The sequence below is a fragment of the Punica granatum genome, chromosome 8, assembly GCF_007655135.1.
Source record: "Punica granatum isolate Tunisia-2019 chromosome 8, ASM765513v2, whole genome shotgun sequence".
In the NCBI taxonomy this organism is placed as follows: domain Eukaryota; kingdom Viridiplantae; phylum Streptophyta; class Magnoliopsida; order Myrtales; family Lythraceae; genus Punica; species Punica granatum.
The window spans coordinates 1,560,305-1,586,781 of record NC_045134.1 but is presented as its reverse complement, the minus strand read 5'-3'; the positions used below and the strand labels follow the sequence as shown (position 1 = coordinate 1,586,781).

Here is a 26,477-nt window from a genome sequence, read left to right as displayed (position 1 = left end):
GGAATTAAGTGAACCGAAGCGAAGGCTCGTATGTGGCTCGCTCACTTGTTTGACATCTTTGGTCTATGTGATTGAAAAATCTTGGCCCGAAATTTTCGTATCAAATAAAGAAATGCAGATAATTGCACGACGTCTTCACCTTAGGCCATAAGAAATGGCTGGGTCAAAAGGTTTTCCATTCCATGGTGTGAACAGAAAATTAGAATCAGATAAGCAATGGAAGTTTCTACGAGTACTGACACACAGCCCATCGACGGCTGTCCTCTTTCATTATTTGATGGTGCCTCGCTTTCAGTCAATTGGTGAAACTGGGTAGTGTGCGGACCAAATTTATATAATGACATACAAATGCTGGAGAGGGAGGGAGGGCCCATGCGAGACCATAATAATGATCGGCCCTAGTAGTAATATCAAGATCGACATGATGCGATTGGACACGGAATTTATATCCTATACGAGATGGTCATATTGGAGTGTTGATATGCAAGAACGTCTCGATATGTACTCCCCAAAGATGGATCATTTTTTGGTTGGTAGCGTTTAGCTCCATCGAGCTAATCGATTGGTAACGATGGTTTTCGATGTGCAGCGCATTACAAATTAGTCCCATCAAGATAAGCATGACGGGCATTTGGAAAGACATGAACAAAACAAGAAGGACAAGACAATAGATAGATTTTAATATTCAAGTAATAACTAACATGAGGTCAATAGGCTTCGTGGTCAATAGGCTTCGTACGAATACGAATATGAACCTTACAACTACCGTGTACATTCTGCGCAGCGAGAAGTATGAGTAATACCGTCTCTGCGTAGTCGAAGAAATTGATGAAACATAAACTTAGATGTATCTCTAAAGTTAAGAATGTCAATAATGGATGCATTTCTCCTTGAACTCCTACTAAAAGACGAAGTTAATTTAAGCTTTCATTTGTTTTTCAAGTTTGGTCCACCCAATTTCTGGGGCTGAACCCATCCACATGCCAATTTACATACTGACCATGAACAAGTCCATCCGATCGGACCATGCCACGACGTAATCTCCAACTAATCGATCATATCGAAAAGCACATCCATAATGATCAGAGAGGATGCGGTGCTGTTGGCCAATACAATACGAGGACGCGATGCTTTAGCTGATCCCTTTAACGAGAGGCTTCTACTTTCCTTCATTTGTTAGGCATCTTCCTAGATATGCAATATTCATGAAATTAGCAATTGCCAGTTGTGCTGCATACAATACGACATGTTCCGTCGCACTCGAGCATTCACCGTGTTCTAAAATTTATGAAGATTCAACCCTGTAATATATCCTTACGACATTTTTTTTTCCTTTGATTGTCTATTTTTTAAAAAATCAATAATATAATCATTACTATAATAATTTCACACTCCTATTTTTTAATATTAAATTTTTCATCTATTTTTACATATATATATATATATATATATATTCTATCAATATATTTATCAACACTTGCAATCATCGCACAAAATAGAGTTACACCACGAACAACATGAATACTCAGTATCGATAATCCAATACCTCGTGAACAGATTTCCCCTGAATCAGCCCTTCGGTTTGAATCCCACCATTGATGCGAGGCTCTTGACTTTGTTCACCATTACTCTAACGATCTTGATTTTTATCAGACCCCGCTTCGGCGGGATCCTTGGTTTGGGCTCCTGGCTACTGTTCTTAGCTCCAAACTCCATTGGTTTTGCTCTTGAAGACAAAAATGAATAGGTTTTTTCTAGAATGGGGAGCTCTGGTGCAAAGCAGAGCAACGGTTATGGTCACTCTGTTTCAGAGAGGGAAGCAGGGAGAGCGAGAAACAGAGCTTTGATGCGAGGCATGCATGAAGGAGAGACAAAGTGATGTGAGAGAGATGATCGATGAGTGGGCTAAGACTTCCTTAAATAACCGAATTATAGGCAATCTAATTGATATTAAGTTATCAAATACGGACCAACGAGAACTAGTTCAAGCGGTTCGACGTTTATTCCCCTTAAGTGGGGTCTGGAGTTCGAGTGTTTATGAATGAAGAAAATTTATGCTAGAAAAGTTTTATCCCTTAGTGTGCCGATGTTCGACTGGATTAATCATGACCCAGTTGACCTTCTGAATACCAAGGCACACACTGAAAAAAAAATTATCAAATAGGATGTAACGTCGTACTGCACACTCTTGCTAGATAACGAAAATATTTTAGATTCGATACTTAATGAACTATTTCGTATAACTTTATTAGTTATTAAGATTTTTATTTTATTGTATTGCGTTCATACCTCTCCCTTATAAATGGACAAATATTAATATTGAGTTAGACTTTATGATAACTTAAGATAAAATCACCAATCCACCGAAAATAAGAAAAAAATAAGTGAAATCAACGGTCTACTTAAAGAAGGTGAAATCGATACTACTTGCTTCCTTATAACCGTCGAATCAATTTCAAGGTATCGGTTGTAACCGATCTCATAACTATCGAGGTGATTGGGATCGCTCAAAGTGACAGTAAAATCTTATGATATTTAGAAAAAAAATGGAACTTGTATAAATTAGATGGATATTTTTCTGATAGCTTATTAATTAGATGGATATAAGATGATATTATTGGTCGAAATTTCATATTTATGTCTCTAACTTATGTTGGTTTTCTGTTGATCTTAATCTATATATCCTATTCATATCTTTTTTTTTTTTGCTAACTCAGAGTGTCCAGACTTCGTTCGATTTTGGGTTATCCTTTGGCTTTAGCTTCGAAGCCATTCCCTTCACCGTCTTCCATAGAAGTTTGAAGATCCGAACTTTGACCTGTCCTCTCTTTGGTGTGATTCTTGCCAATTTCGGGATCTTCGGCGCCGTGCTCTCTCGGTGAACCGAAGCGAAGGCGAAGGCTCTTATGTGGCTCACTCACTTGCTTGACATCTTTTGTCTATGTGATTAAAAAATCTTGGCACGAAATTTTCGTATCGAATAAAGAAATGCACATAATTGCACAAAGCCTTCACCTTAGGCGATAAGAAATAGTTGAGTCAAAAGGTTTTACATTACATGGTGTGAACAGAAATATTAAAATAAGATAAGCAAATGGAAGTTTCTAAAAGTACTGTGACGCACAGCCCATCGACAGCTGTCCCCTTCCTCATTCTTAGATATGGCGTTTGGCTTTTCAGTCAACTGGTGAGAATGTGCACGGAACAAATGTATATATATATATATATATATATAATGATATATAAACGTGCTGGAGAGGGGGGGAGGGCCCATGCCAGACCATAATAATGACCGGCCCAAGCGATTGGGCACGGAATTTACATACTAACCATAAACAAGTCCATCCGATCAGACCATGTCACGACGTAATCTCCAACTAATCGATTGTATTGAAAAGCACATCCATACCATAATGATCAGAGAGGATGCGGTGCTGTTGCCCTATACAATCTGAGGACGCGATGGCATTAACTGGTCCCCTTAACGAGAGGCTACTACTTTGCTTTCATTTGCTAGGCATCTTCCTAGATATGCAATATTCATGAAATTAGCAATTACCCTGAATCAGCCCTTAGGTTTGAATTCCACCACCTATGCGAGGCTCTTGATTTTGTTCACTATTAGTCTGAAGATCTTGTTTTTTATCTGACCCCGCTTCGGCGGAATCCTTGGTTTGGGCTTCTGGCTGCTGTTCTTAGCTCCAAATTCCATTGATTTTGCTCTTGAAGACAAAAATGAATAGGTTTTCGCTAGAATGGGGAGCTCCGGTGCAAAGCAGAGCAACGGTTCTGGTCACTCTGTTTTAGAGAGGGAAGCAGGGAGAGCGAGAAACAGAGCTTTGATGTGAGGCAAAGTGATGTGGGAGAGATGGCCGATGAGTGGGCTAAAGACTTCCTTAAATAACCGAATTATGGACAATTTAATTGATATTAAGTAATCAAAATTATCAAATAGTGACAAACGTGGGTTAGTTCAAGCGGTTCGGCGCTTGTTCCCCTTAAGTGAAGTATGGGGTTCGAGTCTTTATGAATGAAGAAAATTTACGCTAAAAGAGTTTTACCCCTTAACAAGTCAATTATGTTCGACTGGATTAATCGGGACCCAATTGAACATTTGAATACCATGACACATGCTGAAAAAAAAGGTTATCAAATGGGTATAAAAGTAGTGGTGCACACTCTCGCTAGATAACGACAATGTTACAGATTCGATATTCAGGGACTATTCCGTGTTAACTATTAAGATTTTTATTTTATTGTGCTATGTCTATATGCTTCCCTTATAAACGGAAATATATTAATATTATTAAGTTAGACCTTACTTAAGATAAAATCACCAATCCACCAAAAAATAAGGGAAAAAAAAGTGAAATTACCAGTTTACTTAAATAAAGTGAAATCGACATGGCTTGCTTCATTATAATCGTCGAATCAATTTCAAGGTATCAGCTGTAAACCAAGAAGTGACAGTAGATTCTCATGATATCTTTTTGTATGTTCCGACTTTATTGTTTTAGCTTTATATCCTATTAATATCGGTCCATGTTCACTTTGTGGCTTTCATACCTCGCTAATTTCGGTATGTGGCCAGTACCAGTTCTACTTATGTATCTATTTTTATGCGACTGAGTGAGATATAATGATGGGTCTCTCCACTTTCCTCGCTTTCTTGATCAACAATGATTACTCAATCAACCGTTCTTTTAATCTCACCGAAATTCGATTAAGTTCATGAACGAGTACCACTTCTTGGGGTTCATTATGATGTGAATGGGGGAGATTTTACATGAGTACTCTTGGATTATTATTTCTCTTTCAAATGGTCCCCTCGCGCATCACACCTCCAATCAAAGTTTGTGCATATGCTTGCATTAATTTGGATCGGATTTTGTCAAGACTTAGTGAATACCTTTCCTCCGACAGATTTTCTTTTGGTCAGAAAAAAGTGATCAGATGGTATCGTGGAGGCTTTCTCCCTTTTACTCCATGGCATATTTACCTATCCAGGCCAAAAAAAAAAAAAAAGTGGCAACGCGCGCGCGCGCGCGCGTGTGTATATATATATATACCCAATGCTGGCTCAACTCAACGTCCAGTGAAATAGATGCATCTCAATCGTTTCGTTGTCTCATTATCTCGTTATAACGTATGAGTTAGTTGTTGTTGTTGTTTTTTTTTTTTTTTCTTTTCTTTTGGGTAAGGAACGTATGAGTTACTGTTCTTCCTTATGGGGTTTGGTTCCAAGACATGGATTACAATAGAGACTTATGAGCTTAGTGTATTGAAATAAAAATCCTAAATATCTAATAAAAAGGCACGAGTGGTCCCACTGAATATCGAATCTCATACCTCTTGATCACCAGCCGAGAGATATACCACTGTATTATTCTCTCTCTTTAATTGGATTATGCATATTTTGGAAAGCTACTTTAGGGCTTTTTTATTTTATTTCCCCCTTTTGGTAGAGAGGGTTTGACCGTATTAATAATTAGCAGATAACAATGTGAACATAGATATGCCGCATCAATCTTCTAGAGACCTATCCTCTCTCCTATTGGATAACTCCATTTTTGCATGTAATATTACATGAACTTCAACATCACCTTCTAGATGGATAGCCCTTCTAGGCCATGTGGGATCGATATATGTCAGCCAAAGTTATCTATAGTATCTATACAATTATATACTGTAAAATTATTTCGGGACGTATGGTTTCTACTAAAGCCGTCCATTTTGCTAAAATTGTCGAAAGTCAATACCTTCGATCACAATGTAGATATCACTATCTTTCCATATGAATATACTTGTATGGAACTGTCGAGGTGCTGGTAACGATAATTTCCGAAGGAACTTGTTGGATCTTGTGCATAAGCATCAGCCTGATGTGGTCATCCTCACTAAGACCCGTCTAGCTGGGGAGATGACGAATCAGATAGCCCACACTTTACCGTTCGATGGATTCAGGGATCCAAAAGGCCCAATCTCATGGGCTCCGATCAGATTTGACAAACCTTGAAAACAACTCAGACGTGAGTACTCTGATCTTCTAGCCCAAGAGGAGGAGTTTTGGGCTTTAAAGTCCACATATATATAACATATATTGTATATGTTATATATATGTGGTTTATGTAAGTCAGGTGAAAGAGAATTTCATTAATTACCATTTTTTGCCATAATTTATGTTTTTCTTTTAAGGGATTTGTCATAATATTTATTTTGGGATGCAGCGGTATATCATGAATTTCTTTATAGCACAATTAGGTAGCGGCATTATTATGCGATCCCTCAATTCCTCGAGTTTTGTTCCTCGGTCGTTTCTATCTCCTTTGAGATCAAATGGCTAGGACCATCGCTTCTGGTTGTGGGTCCCGAATCAGAAGTGAAATAGATGTATGGATGTATGAACTATCGAGCTAATTCGTTGTCTTCTTGAAATGGACTTTTTTCTTTTGCTTGTTACGGAAGTTTCATTATTCTCTGTGTGTACTGTGAATTCACCAAAAAAAAAATATATATATATATATATATATATATATATCGTCCTATGAAGAGAATGGAAACCCATTTGTCTCGAAGCTGGGCTTAGCAGACTATTAAGACCAAGATTGAGAAGCGGGCCGAGATTGGCCCAAACATTTGCTCACTTAATGAATCATAGGCCCCATGACATCGTGGACTGAGCTCAATATGGATTCCTCGTGGGACTCATGCTGGGTTCGACCGATTAAAATGAGCCACAAAAATGAAAATAAAAATACGACTCACGTGATGTTTTACACTTGGTGAACTGCCCTGTTACTAAGCAGATTTTGCTTGTAGTATAAGGTTTGAGATAAAACACTTCGTAATCAATTGACATCGAGCTGAGGATCATTGACTACACAGACCTTATAGTATAATAAAAAAGTTACGACTCTAGAGCTTTTTTCATTGTGGAACTGACCCCTGGCAAAGGGTCAAGCCAATGCTAGGGCTAGAGCTTGAGATGCATCAAACGATGGATTGAAACTAATTCCCATTTGGATGCTAGTTTAGTTTTGATTATGTAAGTCTCATGGTATAATTTTGGAAAAAAAAACCACTTTTTTCCCCATCAATTTTCAACTATTTTTTAACTATAATCCTAAACCTTTTTCTTGCTCAATCTCATCCTTCGTATTACACAATTTGTTCACTTCACTTATGCTATACAATTTTTCTAATAAAAAACTTACTTTTCCGTCAAAAATATTTTTTAAAGTATTATTTTATTAAAAACAAATTTCTAAACATAAAAAATAATAATTAAAAAAATTGAATTAGGAGATTAAAAAGGAGCCGTCGGAGCCTCACTAGCCGTCACTACCATCCCGACAAGATTGTTGGTGTTTTTTTAGGGTTGTCGATAACCTCGAAGATGGATAGGTTATTGCCAGTAAGGTCTCTGCCCTAGGGAAACGAGAAATCCTAATTCTGACTAAGACTCTTGATTGTGGGATAAAGGGGCCTTGTCAACGGCTGCCGCCACCCAAGGAGGTGATTGATGTCCTTTGGGGTTGTCGACGATCTCGGGGGAGGGGGAAAGGGGTGTCCATCCCTTTTCTTTTTGTTTTCTCTCTCTAATTTGCTATTTCTTTTCTTTTAAAAAATTTAAATAATTTTTTGAAATATTTTTGGGAGCAAAAGTATTTTTTGGATGGAAAAGTTGATGGTGGGACTTAATCGAACAAAGTGAGTAACGTTAAGGGCACGATTGTACAAAAGAAAGATTTAGGATGAAATTAGAAAGACAGCATAAGATTGAGGATGAAATGTGGTTTTCCCCGATAATTTGGTCCCAAGCAGATGATGGCATGGAGCCCATCGGAGTTGGAGGCTGGAGCCGCTTAGGTTTGGAACCAAGGAGTTCAATAGACGACCACTCTCTCTCTCTCTCTCTCTCTCTCTCTCTCGTGTTTCTCTCCAAGAATGCGGAGAACGATTCCCGCTCACCCCTTCCGGACTATGCGCCTCTTCCTTCCTCCTTCGCCTCCATCCCTCCCGTTCAGAGCTCCACCCCTTCTCAAGCTCGCCAAGCCCCTCTCCCATTCTTGCCCCTTCTCCCTCACCAAAGTCCTCACCCCACTCACAGTTGTCCCGGCAGCTGCCTACACCCCTTATCCCGTCTCTACTCCAGCAACGCATCTGAAGCTCTTCGGCTCCTTTGTCGCCAGATGCATCTCTTCGTCGTCCGTGAACTCGGCCCACACCCTCGAGTGGAACGAGCCCGTCTCCTGCTCCGAGGTCGTCGTGGAGGCGGATGCTGGCGGAGTCGATGTCGAGGTGGATGCAAGGTCCTCAATCCCTGTCCGGGCTTATTTCTTTTCAACAAGGTCTTTTCTTGATTCCCTTTCCCATTTCTCGTCCATCTTTTCTTCATCACTTTATCTTTTCAAGAAGCATTTAGAAATGGAGCTGCATGAAGGATTCGATGTGTTGTTCTGAATTCGGGATTTCTACTCAAATTGAGCTTAGATTAGTGAAGGGTATCACGAGAATTGGGAAATTTTCTGGTGAATAGGCAAGCAAAAAAATGGTAACATGAAGAAAGATTGCATATAATCTGAGCTTTTTGTGAAATTGGAATCATCATGTGAAAGTTCTTACATTGTTATTTTCATTCCATGTTCAGTGTGGATTTGAGAGGCTTAGTGGAGCAGAACAAACCCAACTTTATCCCACCTACGTCGCGCATGACTAATTACGTCGTTCTCAAGTTCGGGAATCTTTCTTGTACCAATGTAAGTTTGTCTAGCCTCTGCTTTCTACATTCTTGGCCTTCGTTTTTGTGGTTCTCGGCATTTGCTTTTAGCACATCCCTTTTTCATGAAAGGATCATTGTATTGGCGCGGGAAGCACCATTTCCTGAGTAATATCAAAGCGAATAAAGATGGGGATGGAAAATGGCAAATTTGGACGCCACTCCTTGGAGAGTCGGTATAGCTTTCTGGAGGGAGTTCAAATAAATTTATGAAAATTTGTGGGAATAATATTAAATGATAATTTCTTCACCAAGGTCAGGAACTCATGGAGAATGCCATTGTTAACCCTCACCTTGGCCTTTTCTTATGCAAGAGCACCACCTCTGTCTTACAGACTGCTCGGTTTCCACTTTGAGTACAGTATAATGTAAAAATGTAGAATCCATTGAGAAACGGATGTTCTTAGCTGGAGTACTTTGCCTTTACCTCTTATGAGCTGGAAGAAGTTGTTGATGTTGCTGAGGGAATCTCTTCTTTCAGGAACTGGGAGCTTGCTTAAGTGGGAGTGACTGCGGCTACATGGTAGTTTTTCACTATGGCTCCATTGTGCTGTTTAATGTCCCTGAGCATGAGGTTGATGGGTACTTGAAGATTGTAGAAAGACATGCTTCAGGGTTGCTTCCTGAGATGAGGAAGGATGGTAAGACCTCATTTACAGATTACTTGATGAAATTAGTTTCTTTCTTCAAAGAGGTATCAGCATTGTTCAACATGTCTGATTAATTTCTCGAGAACTTCTTGGATTTTCTAAAATTGATTTCTTGCTGTGGGAATATAGAGTATGAGGTGAGAGAGAAGCCGACATTAAGCACGTGGATGGAAGGTGGATTGGATTACATTATGTTGCAGTACCTAAACATTGATGGAATCCGCACAATTGGCAGTGTTCTGGGTCAAAGTATCGCCCTTGATTACTATGTTCGCCAGGTGGATCTTGCATTGTGTTAGATGAGAAGCTCCTTTCCTTGTGAAAAATAGAAATATTGATTGTCTCTATGCTTACGTTGCTCCGTATTCTTCAGGTTGATGGGATGGTTGCAGAGTTCACTGACATAAATCGTGGGATGGAGAAAACAGGGACTTTTGAGATGGAAAGGAAAAAGCTTTTTCAGTTAGTGGGGAAGGCGAATTCTAATCTTGCTGATGTAATTCTAAAACTTGGGCTTTTTGAGAGGTAAGATAGCAACAGCCACCTCATGAAACTTTGCAGTTTGAACGGATCACGTTTTCCCCATGTTCGTATGCTTTATGAATTATGGGTAAGAATAAGCGAAAGATTAAGTTAAAGAATGGCTTCAGAAATGGAGATAGAAATATAGAAGATCCGATGATGGTTTGCAACTTGAGTTTTATTTCTCCACGTAACTGTTCTAGTGGAAATTTCGTATATTTATACCTTTATAATGTTCATTTTTCTTGCATCTGCAGATCAGATATTGCATGGAAGAACGCCAAATATGCTCAGATATGGGAATATCTCAGAGACGAGTTTGAATTAACTCAGAGATTTGCGAGTCTTGACTTTAAGCTAAAGTTTGTCGAGGTATCTCTCTCTTCCCACTCTTCCATTTTGTTTCTCATTTGTGTTATTATGTCAAAGGCGAGGAATGTTTTCCAGTGTCTTACTTTATTGTTATACTCTTGCAGCACAACATTCGGTTTCTTCAGGAAATCCTACAGAATCGGAAGTCGGACTTCCTTGAATGGCTCATCATCATACTGATTGGCGCGGAGATTCTCATTTCGGTCTACGATATCCTCACGCGATCTGCAATCACCAAGCTTTAGTAGTTAGTATTAACCTCTACCAGAGACTCATGAGCGTGATCCCCTCTATATTAAGTGGTTTTGCGCCACATTGCGACTCTTCAACTGTCCAATTCTTTTCTATCCTGTACATAAACTCTATATATGAGCAATGCTTACATTGGAGTTCATCGGATTTTCATCAAGAGCCGGCTTATGAGTATCTGTATATCAGAAGCTAGGAAGCTCATAAGTAAATGTATCAGAAGATTGCTTCAATGGATCTGGTCCTACCACCTTGTGCGGTGCTGGCTCAGACCGAAAGCCTACTGGTTTGTGCTCCGAACCCTTCAAGCAGTCCCGGCATCCTCGCCGGCGGACATGACTGAGCGCAACTGAGGCAAGGTTGGCCTTCTTGAAATGATGGTCTTCTTGTTTGGTTTTATAAATATTTTTTAACTATACTCTACTTAACTCCACCTATCTTCAATTTAACAATACAATTATTATTATTATTTTTCTTCAATATTTTAACTATTCAATTTAATTTTTAATACTAAATTCTCTCAATTATCCACTATTATTTTGACAATTTAATAATACAATCATTGCTTATTCTCAACTATTCATTACTTTTTCTACGATTTAATAACAAAATTATTATTTTTTCATATTTTTCTTATAATTTAACGTCATAATTATTACAAATTAATTAAAATAAAAAATTATAACTCAACTCTAAAAAAAACACAAAATGTCTTTTTAACTATAAGGCGATCATATTAATTTAACTGATATCCAGACTCCAAGCAAAACAATCAATGACGGGCCGTCACCTAAAATCATTCAACGAGCCAATCGGAAAGTAACATCTTGAAATCAAAAAAGAACCAAGCAACACGTGGAGGCGTGTCATTGGCTTTGAGGAGGAAGTAAATGTGATCGGCAGTGCATCTTAAGATTCTTTCTTGTAAGATTTTATGTAAAAGAGGGCTTTATTTTCGATCCCCATTATTTATTTTTAATTATCTTTTCTCTATCGGAATATTTCTCTCTCTCTTCTCTCTCTAAGAACGTAAAACCTCAGTACTCTGCCTGCTCTGCTGCTTCCCTTCGTCACTAGATCTAGTCGAAGGTAGACCAAATCTCCAACCCCTTACTTCCATATCCCAATCCAAGTGCTAAAGCTTGGAATTTTAGTCGGTAAACCAACTAATCTTCTCATGTTTCTCAGCTTCTTAAACTCTGCCCCTTCTATCTCTTCGGTTCTTGCGCTAGCTAGGGTTTATCCTCTTTCTTGGTTTGATCGGAGCCCGTGACTTCCTTTTGCTGACGGGTCTTGAATTCTGACCCAGATACTGTAAAATTATGGCCGAGACCAAGCACAAGGATGTCTCCGTGGGGAGTGGGGACACTGATGGAGGCGAAACCCTAGCTGGGCCTATGGAAGTCGTTCTTGAAGGTAATAACGGGGAAGACATAATGGTGGAGGTACTGGGGTCTGACGTGTTCGTGGATGGTGTCCGGAGTCACGAAGGTGAGGGCGATTCGGCCGGTGAAGTGGGCCATGGTGGGCCTGTCGATGAGGCCAAGCCCGAGTTGGAGATTGACGGGAACCTGCAGGAAAGCGGGGTTCCGGGGGATGACTTAGGGGTCAACAGCTCGGAGAGAGGTGAGATGGTTGGCGGTGATGGTGAAGATGCCATCTTGAAGGAGATTAGAAGCACAACGGGGGTTGATACTCAGATTGGGGTCACCGAGATAGAGGAGGAGGATTTAATTGTTCAGGACACGCAGCTTCTTGATGAGGACACGCAGCCTGTTGAGGAAAGTTTGGCAGAAGAGGTTTCTGAAAGGAATGAGGTTGATGGGGTGTCGAAGGTCCCTGTTGTTGAGAAAGGTGTGGAAGAATCGGTAGAGGCGGCCAAGGAAAAGGATGGGCAGTTGGTTGACCAGAGTGTTAATGCAGTTGAGCAGAAAACTCAAGAAACTACTGTTCCTGATGAGGAAAAGAGTAAAGTCCAGAGCTTACATGGTGAAGATAATTTAAACTCCAAGAACGGTGAAACTCATACTAATGATGTTCCAGAAGTAGGTGCAGAAAAGGTTCCAGTGGTAGATGATGTTCCTGATAGAGGCGAGGCAAAAGACGATGTGCCTGTTACAAATGCTGTGTCCGCGAAGGAACCTGATTCAGTTGCAGTTGAAGGGGGAGTTGAGACGACAACCATGGAAGGGCCTTCGGACCCAGCGGTTGTGACGACAGATGCTGCGGTTCCTGATGCAACTCCAAGTTTAGCGGAAGACCAGAAAGCAAATGGTGAGAGTTTAGAGGCTGTGACATTAGTTGCCGGAGACGCAGAAATGGAGCATGGAAAGATTGTCTCGAATGCCGGAGGAGATGGAGCTCCAAAACCTGAAGAAGAACCTGCGGATGGGGAGACTAAGGATGGGAAAGGGATGGTGGATCCGAATGTTGGGCAAGAAATGGAAACTGACCGAGAAATTGTGACAGATGCCGAAAAGGTAACTTCAGATGGGAATGAAAATGCGGTTAAAGAAGAGCCGCTAAAAGTTGAGTCTGTGACTGTTGTTACGGAGTCTGTGACTGTTGTTGCTGAGGTTGCCGAGACAGTAGAGAAAGCTGTTTGCGACCCGAACGTGGAAGTCCCTGCTGACTACAGTGCTGGGGAGACTCCTATTGATGTGGTTTGTGAGGGAACTCAGAATGATGTTGAAATGACTGAGGCCAGTGAGGGGGTTTTAGATTCAAGCGTTGAAGTTTCAGAGCCTGCAGATAACAACCAAAATACGGTCGATGAGAGCAGGGATGTGGAAGATAAAGAGGCAGTTGTTGATACTGAGATGGCTGATTTACAGGAAGTTGGTGGTGCAGAAACTGATGAGGAGAAGAACATCAAGCAGGGCGGTGCTCCCAAAACTGAGGTCCAAGCAAGTTATCAGCTCCCACCCGAGAAAGAACTCGAAGGCGAATTTTCTGTCTCCGATTTGGTGTGGGGCAAAGTGAGGAGCCACCCGTGGTGGCCTGGGCAGATCTTTGATACATCAGATGCATCTGAGCAGGCAGTCAAGTACCAGAAGAAGGACTCCTTCTTGGTGGCCTATTTTGGGGATCGAACCTTTGCTTGGAATGAGGCAAATCTGTTGAAGCCCTTCAGGACCCATTTCTCTGTTGCAGAGAAACAGGGAAGCTCGGAGTCCTTCCAGAATGCAGTTGATTGTGCCCTGGAGGAGCTCTCAAGGAGGGTTGAGCTAGGGCTAGCCTGTTCTTGCACTCCGAAGGAAGCCCTTGAAAAGATGAAGTTTCAGGTTGTTGAAAATACTGGGATAAGGGAAGAGTCAAGTAAGAGGGAGTGCGCAGGAGAATACTCCAAAGGTAGTTGTTTTGAGCCTGACAAGTTAATGGGATACATGAAGGAGTTAGCACAATTCCCATGTGGAGGGGCCGACAGATTGGAACTTGTGATAGCTAAGGCCCAGCTGCTGAACTTTTACCGCCTCAAGGGCTATTCTCACCTACCTGAATTGGTACTCACTGATGGTTTCTCGGATGAGGCGGAGAATTTACAGCATGAGGAGGAGAACAGGATTTTGGGCGAAGCTACAGATACAGCTGGTTCACTGAGTGTAGAGGAAGAGGAGGAGGATTCTTCAGGACAGGAGGGTTCAAAACCTCGCTCGTCTCTGAAACGAAAGCACAACTTAAGGGAGAGCACATACCCCTATAAGAAAGGAAGAAGCATGACAGAGCTGATGGGACCCGCTACCGATGAGGATGATAGGAGGAAGAGCATTTCTGTTGCAAAAGTCACTAACACTGCCACGCAACCTGCTACAGCCCCAAAGCCATCCTTTAAGATAGGGGAATGCATCAAGAGGATCGCAAGTCAACTCACAGGGTCTCCGCTTGTGAAATCGAAGAATGAATCAGACCCTTCACAAAGCACTGAGGATTCTGAGAAAGGTGCGGGAGTGGCTTCTGAGTACTCATCAATGGAGGATTTGCTATCGCAGCTTCAGGTGGCAGCTCAGGAGCCAATGCTGGAGCACAGCTTCTCCAATGTGATTGCCTGTTTCTTCTCTGATTTCAGGAACTCCGTCGTCCTTGATCAGAACCCAGAGCTGGGCAAATCAGGTGGTGGTGGCAAGAGGAAGAGATTAGCCCACCTTGATGGGTTCTCAGAGGCATTTGAGTTCGAGGACATGAACGATTCTTACTGGACAGACAGGGTTATAGAGAATGGGGCTGATGAGGAGCCACATTCCGACGGAGGTGGCAGAAGAGTGGAGCATCAGCTTGTCCCAGTCGACTCGGGGAAGCCTCATAAGACAGGCCGCAGGCCTTATAAGAGGCGGCTCCAAGAGACCAATCACGAGATGCAGCCGGAGAAGCCACCTGGGTATATTGATGCGAATGCCCCGGCGGAGCTTGTCATTGCATTTCCTGAGTATGGGTACTTACCCTCTGAAGCCAACCTTAGTAGGATGTTCAAGCGGTTTGGGCCTATCCGAGAATCAGAGACAGAAGTCGATAGGGAGACTAGCAGGGCCCGTGTGGTTTTCAAGAAGTGCTCAGATGCAGAGGTTGCCTGCAGTAGTGCAAGAAGGTTCAAAATATTCGGGCCAATTCATGTGACTTACCAGCTTAACTATTCTGTGTCTGAGACATTCAGAAGTTCGGGTCTCGCGATGATGGAAGTCCCTGAGGAGGATGGCTTCTGATATTCCGCAAGTTGACTTTTGTTGGAAATTTAAGGTAAACTTATGCTCTTTCGTGGGCCTCTCATTTCGTTTTTTGACTTGAGAGTACTTTATTATTACATGCAATGATGTTTGAACTGTTTCATGAACTTGTCTAAGGCTCGGCAAACTCCACCATGCATTTTCAGTTGAAGTTATACTACCAGCACTAGTAGTTATTTTGAGGACATGAAAATACTTTAATAGGTTGCAGATTTCTTCCCTTAAAGATGACATCTCAGAAACTCGATACCCTGATTCTTATCAGATCAAATGTTGAAGGCATTATTGATGTTCAAGAGCATATCCTATATTGGTTATGTAGGTCAGTTCATCTGTAATGGACATAATCTGGGTCTCATATATTTATCACCAAACCTCCCCCTGCATTGTTAGGTTCTTATGGATGCTCGAATTTTTTGGAATACAAGTTAACTTGATGATTGGATGAATGAGTTCGATAGAGTTGGTTATTTTCTGGTTCTCTGCTTTCAAGTTCCATCTGCATCACAATAGTTGATGACGTGCCTTAGTAACATGAGCAATCTCAAATCCTACGGTCTAGTCTTTGGATTCTTTTCACTTCAGGAACATGTCCGGCCAGCTTGTTTTATATGCAGTCGTTTATTACCAGATCTTGGTTTAGGTGCTAACTGCTTCTGCAACACTCAAAACAGGCTTGAAAATATCGGAAGAACTTATTCTCGTGGCCGAGTCAAAGAGTTTCACATGAGGACGTGTTGAAGACTACTATGGACGTTGGCACGGAGGCTATGGCGATTGGGAATTATGTCGGGTAGCCTGTCCGTTGTTGATGAAATGGTCTTTGCCTTTCTTCTCAGTTTAGTTAGATCTCTTTTAGCTCTCATCTAAATTTTCCTTTTTAGCCTTGTGTACTGTTAAGATCATGACAGGTGATTCGGTCTCCTGTACTACGTAGAGTTTACTTAGATCAGCTGTAGCGACTGCAAATTCCTCTGAATTTGTTTCTCCACGTTGCCCCGTTGGTGAAATATTATTTGATGGTGCCCCTGATTCGGAACAGCGACGATCTAAATTGCTTTCAGATGATCGGCCAATTTATCTGGTTCTATAGTGGACCCAGGAATCCCGAAACCCGATCGACATTGGGCAAGACAGATTTTCGATTACTAGCAATTGTTCCATACATCTTTGCTCGACTCTTTTTAACTTCGATATAACATTAAAACTCCAGAATCTTGGAGAAAAGTGCAACGCCAAAGAACAAATTGCATTATGGAATACCAAAATTTGAAGGTATCGAAACTCGGGCGATATAAAATGTTAACAGGTAGAAAACTTCAAAAACATCACCTGACCGAGAGGTTTCAGTCTTATCTATCGATACAACAAATGGAAAGGGAAATCAATTCTCAAGAATCGGATCTAGGATCTGGGCTTTTCTCTCTTTTCTCCTTAAATAGAGCAAGAAGCGAAACCCCCGACACTTTAACCACCTTAAACCTGACTCCGGGAATATCTCCCACAGCATGTCCCTTTCTTCCGAATCCTGCAATCAACACCTCATCCTGCAACAAGATGAAAGCATTAGCAGGCCGCGATTGGACTATCTTTTCCCAACAGACAAAAATCGCAGTTGTTCCAACAGGGAATAGACACGAGCTTCGATCACGTCAAGATGAGATGTAAAGCAAGCAGGAAGCATCACAATGTATTGCCAATTGCCAAGTATGAATTTGATGGCTAATTCAAAATCGCCATTGTTTACGCATGCATTAGTTCTAGTTCTGTAATGCTACACTACCAACGGGTGTATAGACAGATCTTCCCATTCTTGATCAGTTGGACTCGGGCACACTTCCTAATAGCAGAGTTTGGTTGCTTAGCTTCGATACCGCTGCACAGAGCACAAAAAGCAGTTAACTTGTCATCCATCGCCTTTGGAATACATATTCTTACAAGCAACGTGATAACAAATTCTAATAACTTACATCTTTTCCAACACGATGTCCTTGGCATGGGAAGAGCCGGCAAACGGTTGCTTCCACTCATTTCCAAGGTTGGACTTCTTGTAAGCCTTATCGGCCCACCTCTGCCTTCGGCGGTGGGACTTGAGCTTGCGACCAGCTCCCATTCCACGAGTTTTCCTGAGAAGCAACAAAGTTCGAAAGTCATCTCTATTCTTCGTCGAAGCACGCACAAGTTAAACACTGACATTGGACAGAAACCGAATAGCTCGCCGCATTAACATTACTATCCGAAAAGCTCGAATCTTGATCTACTAAAGGTGTAAATAGCTCTTAACCATACAAGATCAGAAACCATTGTCAATACGCCGGCATTAGCATCCACCAAGGCATGCAATTTTTTTCCTGTTGATCGGCCTTTCTACATCATCGAGGCAACCAAACAGTGGCTGATGAAGCCAAATTGAATCCGCAGCAGGAGAAAGATTCAATTGAAGGTGTCCGAAGCTCAGAGGTAGCAGCCGACCGGAGAAACCCCTACTCTACAGACTGAAGATTCCTGGACCTATATAAAGGGTTCGGTCGAAATATTGGGCTGTTCGGTAATTATACAACTGTTATGGAAATAGTATAACACACTTTTTGCTCCCTAAAGTTTCGTAAACTTTTCAAATTTGCCCCTCCCGTCTACCGAATTTTCATGAGTAAAAGTCGCAGATTTTTTTGTTGTGTAGATTTAGGAAAGCAATTCGAGCCATTCAATCATGATGAAACTATATCGACATAATGTGTTTCGGTAATTACTGGCTCGTGTATACATCTAAGCCGCCATAATTAGGTCGATGTTCCCTGGAATTTTGATTACGAAATGAATTCAACAACGTACGGCACTTATTGTACACAGTATAATACCATAAAGCTTTTGAAAGAACAAACACTGCAAGAAACAAACACCGCAAGTACGAACAAGAAAGATTCGCCGAAATTCTTTACTCCGATAAGCTAGTCCATCCAGCTGAACTTAGTGCAAGACTTTCTATGATTCTTCAGCCCCGGTTGATTCCTTGCTGTCTATACTGAGGAGGGCAGCTATGATGGTGAATGCTACTCCTCGATTGAGAAGATAACTCCATTCTTTTTCCTGAAGTTGTGAGTCGTATGATCCACCACCTGCGCCAGTAGGGAAATTATCAATGCACGAGAGTGGAATGAATCTTATTATCTTATTATAGTTTATGAAGAAACAAAAGTTCGTAGGCATTGGCCATCTTGAGTAAAAACCAGAAACAATGACATCTATAAACCATCAACTTGCAAGAGCTTGCCTTTGATCAAAGGGATAATTCTTAGGATTATGGAAGAGAGAGGAGGCGAGAGAGGGGAAGAAGGCTTACGTTAGTATTCAGCAGTAAAAAAAAAAAAGAAAAGAAGGCTTACGTTAGTATTGCTCAATTCCAAGTTGTAGAAGTCCATTGAATCTGCCTTGAACAGGGGCCCCGCATGCCATGTTCCATGGTTAAGCTTCAAGAATTTTGAGCCCTCGATCCTGAATACTTGCACATCATCGACAGCAGGAGGCACATATGAGTGGCCCCACGGAGAGTCCTTGATGTTTCTGCCATCAACACTACCATCCTTTTTAACCTCATCTGAGGGACCCACTATCGATGGCTTGGCGACCCCGAGGTACCAAGGGTGCCCACCTATTGAACCAAGGCACTGGGTCACACTTGCATGGTGGGTTATGGTGGAGAACTTTAGCGGACGGTCTTCGAGATGCATTATGTAAAACCTGTTGGAGTGTAATGCATACTCATTCAGTACATCGTGTGCTCCTTTGATATATCAAAATTGCAGGAGAATCAAATGACATAACATTCATGGAGGAGTCTAAGAGAGAGCTACTGGGCCAAACAAACCGTGACTATTGTCAAATAAGAACGGGAAATAGCTATTAAAGTAATTTTCCTGTCAAATTAATAACTAGGAAGTTGCAAGATTGATGCCACTAAAACAAAGAAGCTTGACGAAAGAAGCTCCATGGATGGAGCATCATCGTTGATTTGATCAATTTATTCCAGCAAACAGGAATCTAAGCTTGATTAAACAGGACTAGCATCTTCCAGTGTTTTACGCCTTACGCAAGTCCTCAAGTTCTACATTTGAAACTACCAGTACGAATCGGACTGTGCAATCGCTCCATAACATGAAACTATAACAGAACCATATGAAGGCAATTAGTATTGATCTATAACGCAGGAGCTCAAAAAAACAAATGTAATGAAACCCGGGTGCTGTAGTCAGTCAACCTATCGATCCAGTGGGCAGAGAGACACTCACGCTGCCATAACTCTAATGCCTTTCTAAAACGCTCAGTGGCCATGTTTGGAGAAGAAACGAGTGTGTCTATGACAGGGCAATCAGAATATAAACCGAGATGTTGGTCACATGGAAATTCAATTGAATCACACTGCAATTCATTTCATTTTCGGCGTAACAAAATCCGCTAAGACTATCAAATAGTCAAATTCGTGAAGAAAACGCAAACTTCACACACGAAACCAGTATCCTGTGATAATCTGCAAGGCAGCCAAACATAGACACAATCATCTGATCACCCAAACAACATATATTCAATGGAACATACCAGCTCCACCCAAAAAGCTCAATCTTTTGCCATCAACAAACAACATGAACAGCTCAGTTAAAATATGAAATTCTCCTCTCTGCTGGATTCAGCCATGCCCGTTATCTTCCTCATTCCACCGGCTGAAACATCGAGGATTCTGAGGGTATAAAATGATAAAGGGAAGAGCTTTTCTTGGGGCAAACCTGGGAGTCCCGCGGCTGAGGTCGAGCTGAGCATCTTGAGGGCCGAACTCCTCGCCGTCGGGGGAAGCTCCGACGACCTGTCCGAAATCTTTGAACGTCTCAGGGGTGGCTTCTACGGGTTTCAGTTTCACCTCTTTCACTGTAGCCGCCATTGACAGCCTCGCCGTCTTCTCCGCTCTGACTCGTCCGAGGCTGCGCCGGCCGGACCAGAGAGATGGAGGTGGACGAAAACGAACAGCTGCGGTGCCACCGAACATGCCAACGAGACGACGCCGTTTACTGACTTTGTACGTTCGCACGTGCGTGTTCCTTGCCTCTCTTGTGATAATTGGATGGGGGCAGCGGGTCCCACAGCTGTCTATGGATGGAATCAGATGGATCTTCTCTAGTTAATGTTTTTATTTTTTATTTTTCCTTCTCCATTTACGGTTGTTTTTCTAAACTATATTACTTTGTATCGATGTACTACGGATACCGTAAACACCTTAATTGTCGGCTAGTTCTCAGAGTTGCTTCTGAGGGAGGAGGAGAGTAGAGAGATGGACGAGCGAGTCGAGCCAAGTCGGTCCATCAAAGGGCGGAGCTCTCGCAACGTAGATTTTTTAATTCTTACTCTAATTTACTGAAAATTTAAGTAGCCCAATAAATTAAGAGGCATTATCCATGCTACCTGTAAAACTAGCAATATCTATTATCTCTTGCTCAAGACAAGAAGAATTTAATTATTTATATATTGAAGATATAGAAGACTTGTTTACTTTATTTTGTTAAAATGATCATGTTTCACAACCGGGTTTTTCTTTTTAATATATCTATCTATTGATACACATAAGAGCTTAGCATCTAGTTGCTTGAACTAGATAGCTAGCTAGATTTTTACGTAACACGGTTTTTCTTTTATCGGTATTGATTAGAGAATAAGGTCGCTACGTAATTCTTTTTCGCACATAATTAAGTTGTTTCCTTGGTTTGTAATATTTGAAGTTAATTTGACGTGCAATTTTGAGGAGATTTTATTTTTTAAGAGGAGAAGAAATCTGGTTAATCGAACTGAGACTTGCAATTCCTTTTTGTTTGTTTACATATAGTCATCGAGTCTTGCATTCTACATGCACGTCTTGAAAGTCAGATACATATATATAGGTATAATCGAATATATTCTTTAACATGGAGTAATACAAATTAATTCATTTGCCTGTACGGGTGCCACTTTATAAATGTATAACACGAACACTTATAAAAGCCGATCGAAGAAGGAAAGAGAAATAAAAAAAAATAGAAATGAGCATTATAACCTAGCTAGTTCAGAAAAGAGAATTTGGTCGGTCATATGGAAGCAAAGATAACAGACATCGATCCCTTTTGTTGAATTGGAGCTAGCTAGACAATGATTATAGTTAAAGGGCATGGACGTCCCTCCCTGGCTTGCAAAGGGTCAAAGATCAACAATTTCATTCATTTGATATTTGTCAAAGACAGGTGACTCATACTTATCCTCATCATCGGCTGGCAACCGAACACTTCTTTCCTTGCAAAGATGCTTCAAATTATAATCATTAACTTTAAATTAAGTTCTTAATAATAAAAACTTATGTTTCCAAAAACATACTATGTAGCCTTTAATCTTCTTTAAACACCCATCGAGTCAACTATTCTCTTCCTTATTTCATTAGAATAATAAAACAAATCCATAAGTACAAAACATCATAACTATTGTAATTTCTACTAAGTACAAATTTAATTTAAAATTCCAATATTAATCTTATCTCGAAAAGCATACGTGAATGCGACAAAAAATATGAAAATCCATCTTAATAACATATGGAATAAAAGTTTAGTTCGAAAAAATCATTGTTTGAATCAGTTTAAAAATCATTATTGAGAATCCCGTTAATTGTAGCGGTTAAAGTATCTCGCGATCACGACTAACTTAAGTGATGATTGTCAATAAGCTAAAGTACCCTTGCCTTTAATCGAAAAAAAAGAATTAAGATATTTTTAACGTCACGATAAAAACTACTTTAATCGCGGTGGCGACTAAAATAAAACTTGTATATATAGGTAAATAAATTATTAAAAATATAAAAATTATACATATATATATATATAAGGCTTACACTAATATAAAAAAATTGTTGCACATTTGGGACACTTGTCCATTTATTAGATTTTTGCTTTCTTTTTTTTAAAAATTTTTTCTCAAAAATACAATCACCACCTGTCCCAAAAATGTTATTTATGATTTACAATTTTTCGTAAATTTAAATAAATAAACATATTCTTTTCGGCGTGCACCATTTGATATTCGAAAATTCACTACGTCCGATTAATTTATGTTCGGACGAGTTCTAATATTCGAAAATACTATGAGTTCCCGTATTTTATTTTATCAAAGGGGATTGACCTTAGATGGGTAGACGATTGTTATCCTTATGTAAGGCCACGGGTGCAAGTATTGTTATTGGAAAAATTTGACGACTGGAAGAGTTTATCCCATAGTGAGTTGACCTCGTTCGAACCAAATTAATCAGACTCATTGAATTTCCGAATATCAAGTGCTACACACAGGATTCGAAAACACTAAAAAATGAAAATTTTTAAAAAAGTAATTTTTTTAAAAAAGTAAAAAAAACTTTAGAATTTAAATATTAAAAAAAAGTTAGTGCCAGTGTCTAGATAATATTTTTCCTTGTTCACTAATAAATCAACTAATTAAACTCATGTTTCTATAACCAATTCGATCCCCCGATTGGATCGGGAGCAAACGCCTATGAAAAGATCGCTTGGATTTAAGAAAGAATTGCTAGGATTTATCAATGGTTTGTTAAGCGGTTCTGTGTTTCTTTTTTTATAAGCTATGTTTCAAGTTCAAATCTTATAAATGAAGAAAATCATTGATTGTGAGAGATTTACCATTTAGTGGGCGGACTCACCTCGAACTGAATTAATCTAGGCCTTTAAGTTTCCGAATAGTATGCTAGAGTACACGCCGAAAAAAAAAAAAACTCATGATCAATTGAAGTTCAACAATTATTGATTAATCATTGACACAACTAGCTAGCATCCATATCTTATATTTTATATGGATACGCAGTTGTCTGCTCTTCTCATATCATGTCAAAAATTTGCCAGTTCACCTTAACATATATCGATAGCTCGGGGTTATGAGGGGACGAATAAAATTAGCGTGTGTGAAACCATACAAGAGATTTTGGTCTCAAAGTGGCAAAGTAGTATAGTCCCCATGACAGTTGAATTTAAAAAGCAAGACGCTTTATTTTATTTTATTTTTTGTCAAATATTCTCCAAACTCTTTGTTGCGGTAGGACAAGTGAGTGGCACACAACTTACCATATCTATCAATCTTCTGCTCGCACACACACTGACACACACACACACACGCATATATATATATATGCGTTTTTTTCTATAAAAATGTAAATATATATATATACATATATATATATATAGAGAGAGAGAGAGAGAGAGAGGTGGCACGAATAATATACGAAAGACAGAAGAATCTGAAACACGAGAAAGGGGGGTCGAGAAACCGTGTGGAGATGTTCAGATCAGAGAGGGTGCTAGAGTCCAACACTAAGGAGGACGGGTGGACCTTAATTTCCTATTAGGTTACTCCCTCTGCAGATTCTCCATATACATATATACGCGTGTGTGTATATATATATATAATGGAGGACAGTCTGCAGATTTTGATGAAGAAAAAATTGCATTTTGGGTTGAACTTCTTTTCAGAAATATTTAAATCAAAGAGGGCCTTAATAACCATAGTAAGTTAACTTTAGCTGCTAGTTGCCATGCATCTAATCAATTACGTCAAATTAATCAAGAAAGTTTTGCATGTGAAAATCTTACGTGAAATGATTATATGTAACGAAATTCACGTGATAAAATCACAAAGTATTTATAAATTTTTATTTTTGTGATTTTTCTAAAAACTAATAGAAATTGTAATACCATGAAGGGTTATGATTTTGTCATGAACTCCGTTATATATTTTTCTAGATAACTTGGGATTAAAATCATATATATATATATATATATATATAGTCAAATCTCAACTCTGGTTTGATTGATTATTATTGCGAGGGAATCTTTTGTATTTATGGGTTTTGGAATGTCTGTCGTCTGTCTTCGTGATCAGATCAGGCAAATATATATATATATATATATTATATATCCTGCACAGCACAATTAGACATTATTAGTTGGCCTTTCTTTTTCATCTTTTCCTTGTACATAATTATAGACGTACTATATTTGATGTTCCCTTATGAATTGATCCGAGATTATGAACGCGGCCAGTACTAGTTAAGGTGATAGGAATCCGGCCAGCAAGCACCAACTAAGAGTAGAAAATCGAAATTCTTAACCAGCCCACATTGGCCTCAAACCCTAACCATTACTGATAAAGCATCAACTAACAATTTGCATGAGCTTTCCTTTTCAACTATTGGAGATGGAATCAAAAGCTGGTGAAGTTTCTAGCTTAAGGGACAATCAAACCATCAAAAAGCTGATTAATATTTGATTCTCCTTATTAGCTTGCTTTTGTCCGTCTACTGTCCTTTCTTAATGATGTCTTTCCATCTTTTAAGCGTGTCGATTGAAAGTTCATAAATGCTAAGATGCACGTACAATGCAGCTGGTCGAGAAATCTTTTTCATCAATCTTGTAGTTTATTGTATTAGTTTGCATATCAACTCATATAGAGAGTATGACTTAAACTAATAATAAAATTACTTATCTCTGAAAATTATAAGCTTTCCTTTGGAATAAATTAATCATTCAAATTTTTCTAAAAAATTATACTAATTAATGTCACGCTTTATAAAACTAACATTTCTTCCTCTAATCTTAATTTGGATTTTTAATAATTATAACTGGAAAATTATGATAGCATTATAATCGGCCTTAAATGGTTCCGCCGATTTTACATTGACAAATTTTACTTGCAGTGCATAGGTACAAAATTTATTAAAAGCATATTGTAATTATATCCAAGTCAATGCTAACCTTGAGTTTCACCGAAAAAAATTATAGGATATTTCTAACTTTACAAAAGCAAGAGATTACTCAAATTGAAACATATTTTTTTTTATACTTAAATAAATAAATTACTAAAATAATTAATATGAGTGAGTTCAAGTGATTTGTCACTTGTTTCTCTTAATGTCCCGGATTCGAGTATTTTGAATAGAGAAAATCCATACTGAGATATCTTTACCCCTTAGTGGGCCGACCTGACTTGACTGGATTAGTCAGGGCCCAATTGAGCTTTTTGATATCAGGGTATACACCGAAAATAAATTACTAAAATAGTATCAAAATAAAAAAGGCCCAAGGTTTAAAGATAATAGTACTTCCTTGTCTCCTGATTGTTAGTAAATGATTTAGATTTTCTAGAATATTATATTTATAATGGTGTGTTTGGTTTTTGAGTTGAGATTTTAACACAACTTAACTCAATGTTGTGGAATAAGAAAAGACAAAAGATAATTATTATAAATGTTGAAAAATATATAGATGTGCGAGAATATATATATGCATGTATATGTAGATGTATATAATTGATCTAAAGTGACCCAACTAATTTTAAGTGGATGAATGTTACTTGCATTACAAGGATTTGAAATTCGTTATAAGCATCTCATGGTCTCAACGAAATTAATACCAAAGCAAGAATTAGTAAATAGGATGGCATAACCTTGAATTTCACGAAAAAAATTAGGGTATTTTTAAGGTCAGAAATAAAAAGAAACACTTATATTGGTGACTACTTGAAATAGATTATTTATACTAAACAATGAAATTAACAATAATAAAGAATTTTAAAAAGAAAAAGAGAGAGGGTATCCCGCGGATGAGAGAACCCATACTGTACTTGTCCAATACTTTAAGCACGTGACAAGGAATAATTTTAATATAGAGAAATACTAAACCCTCTTACAAAATGTGCCTAATTACTAACATACATTAAGTACCCTTGAATGTCGATGAAATTATAATTCATGTCATTATAATTAGTTAAGGGGATTTTTATGAGGTTAATTTATGACGATTTGGTAAATCTCTTTAACATAATAACACTAGAAAGTTATCAGTGCATAGGGCGGTAATGCGAAACATATCATATGCATATGAAACAATTGAAATATATGAGTGTGTTTACTGTAATTTTGCGATTATATTTTTAGTTATTAGACAATTTAGAATCAATTTTTAATAGAAAAAAGAAAATAAATTATTAAAGTAACGTGGAAGAGGGACTCGGACTCAGGTTTTTTACCTTTTTTATTTTTATTTTCTTTTCCTTAAAAATAGGAAAATAATAAGTGATTTTTTATTATAATAAATTGAAATTTAAAAAATAGAGGGGTAGTTACAA

General features: G+C 39.2%; 4 protein-coding genes across 5 annotated transcripts; 2 read left to right on the top strand and 2 right to left on the bottom strand.

Moving 5' to 3' along the window:
* Nucleotides 1–7,868: 7,868 nt before the first annotated feature.
* On the top strand, nt 7,869–10,732 carry LOC116187551 (sporulation protein RMD1). The gene is made up of 7 exons (XM_031516319.1): nt 7,869–8,351; nt 8,651–8,759; nt 9,261–9,420; nt 9,559–9,707; nt 9,803–9,954; nt 10,209–10,323; nt 10,428–10,732. The coding sequence occupies exons 1-7, from the start codon at nt 7,948–7,950 to the stop codon at nt 10,566–10,568; spliced, it is 1,230 nt and encodes a 409-aa protein (XP_031372179.1). The 5' UTR covers nt 7,869–7,947; the 3' UTR covers nt 10,569–10,732.
* A 792-nt stretch (nt 10,733–11,524) lies between these two features.
* Nucleotides 11,525–16,350, top strand: LOC116187549. Of its 2 annotated transcripts, none has more exons than XM_031516317.1 (3): nt 11,525–11,661; nt 11,882–15,303; nt 15,965–16,350. In XM_031516317.1, exon 2 carries the CDS (start codon nt 11,895–11,897, stop codon nt 15,267–15,269), a length of 3,375 nt encoding a protein of 1,124 aa, XP_031372177.1. In that variant the 5' UTR covers nt 11,525–11,661; nt 11,882–11,894; the 3' UTR covers nt 15,270–15,303; nt 15,965–16,350. The 2 variants fall into 2 exon arrangements, with proteins under 2 accessions (XP_031372177.1, XP_031372176.1); XM_031516316.1 differs by having other exon boundaries at nt 11,549–11,729.
* Nucleotides 16,351–16,514: 164 nt separating this feature from the next.
* Nucleotides 16,515–17,911, bottom strand: LOC116187554 (40S ribosomal protein S23-like). Its single transcript, XM_031516326.1, has 4 exons — nt 17,580–17,911; nt 17,261–17,416; nt 17,074–17,166; nt 16,515–16,837 (listed from the first exon to the last, which is right to left on the bottom strand). The coding sequence occupies exons 2-4, from the start codon at nt 17,401–17,403 to the stop codon at nt 16,825–16,827; spliced, it is 249 nt and encodes an 82-aa protein (XP_031372186.1). The 5' UTR covers nt 17,404–17,416; nt 17,580–17,911; the 3' UTR covers nt 16,515–16,824.
* Nucleotides 17,912–18,049: 138 nt separating this feature from the next.
* LOC116187553 lies at nt 18,050–20,352 on the bottom strand. The gene is made up of 3 exons (XM_031516324.1): nt 20,069–20,352; nt 18,674–19,028; nt 18,050–18,406 (listed from the first exon to the last, which is right to left on the bottom strand). The coding sequence occupies exons 1-3, from the start codon at nt 20,323–20,325 to the stop codon at nt 18,341–18,343; spliced, it is 678 nt and encodes a 225-aa protein (XP_031372184.1). The 5' UTR covers nt 20,326–20,352; the 3' UTR covers nt 18,050–18,340.
* Nucleotides 20,353–26,477: the final 6,125 nt, after the last annotated feature.

Excerpts from the sequence above, each read along its gene's own strand:
- LOC116187551 (XM_031516319.1), top strand. The coding sequence starts at position 7,948 with ATGCGGAGAACGATTCCCGCTCACCCCTTCCGGACTATGCGCCTCTTC. Across the intron at positions 9,421-9,558 it reads TCCTGAGATGAGGAAGGATG|AGTATGAGGTGAGAGAGAAG; the intron begins GTAAGACCTCAT and ends GTGGGAATATAG. Across the intron at positions 9,955-10,208 it reads AAACTTGGGCTTTTTGAGAG|ATCAGATATTGCATGGAAGA; the intron begins GTAAGATAGCAA and ends TTGCATCTGCAG.
- LOC116187549 (XM_031516317.1), top strand. The coding sequence starts at position 11,895 with ATGGCCGAGACCAAGCACAAGGATGTCTCCGTGGGGAGTGGGGACACT.
- LOC116187554 (XM_031516326.1), bottom strand. The coding sequence starts at position 17,403 with ATGGGAGCTGGTCGCAAGCTCAAGTCCCACCGCCGAAGGCAGAGGTGG. Across the intron at positions 17,167-17,260 it reads GACATCGTGTTGGAAAAGAT|CGGTATCGAAGCTAAGCAAC; the intron begins GTAAGTTATTAG and ends TGCTCTGTGCAG.
- LOC116187553 (XM_031516324.1), bottom strand. The coding sequence starts at position 20,325 with ATGTTCGGTGGCACCGCAGCTGTTCGTTTTCGTCCACCTCCATCTCTC. Across the intron at positions 19,029-20,068 it reads CTCAGCCGCGGGACTCCCAG|GTTTTACATAATGCATCTCG; the intron begins GTTTGCCCCAAG and ends ACACTCCAACAG. Across the intron at positions 18,407-18,673 it reads TGGAATTGAGCAATACTAAC|GTGGTGGATCATACGACTCA; the intron begins GTAAGCCTTCTT and ends CTACTGGCGCAG.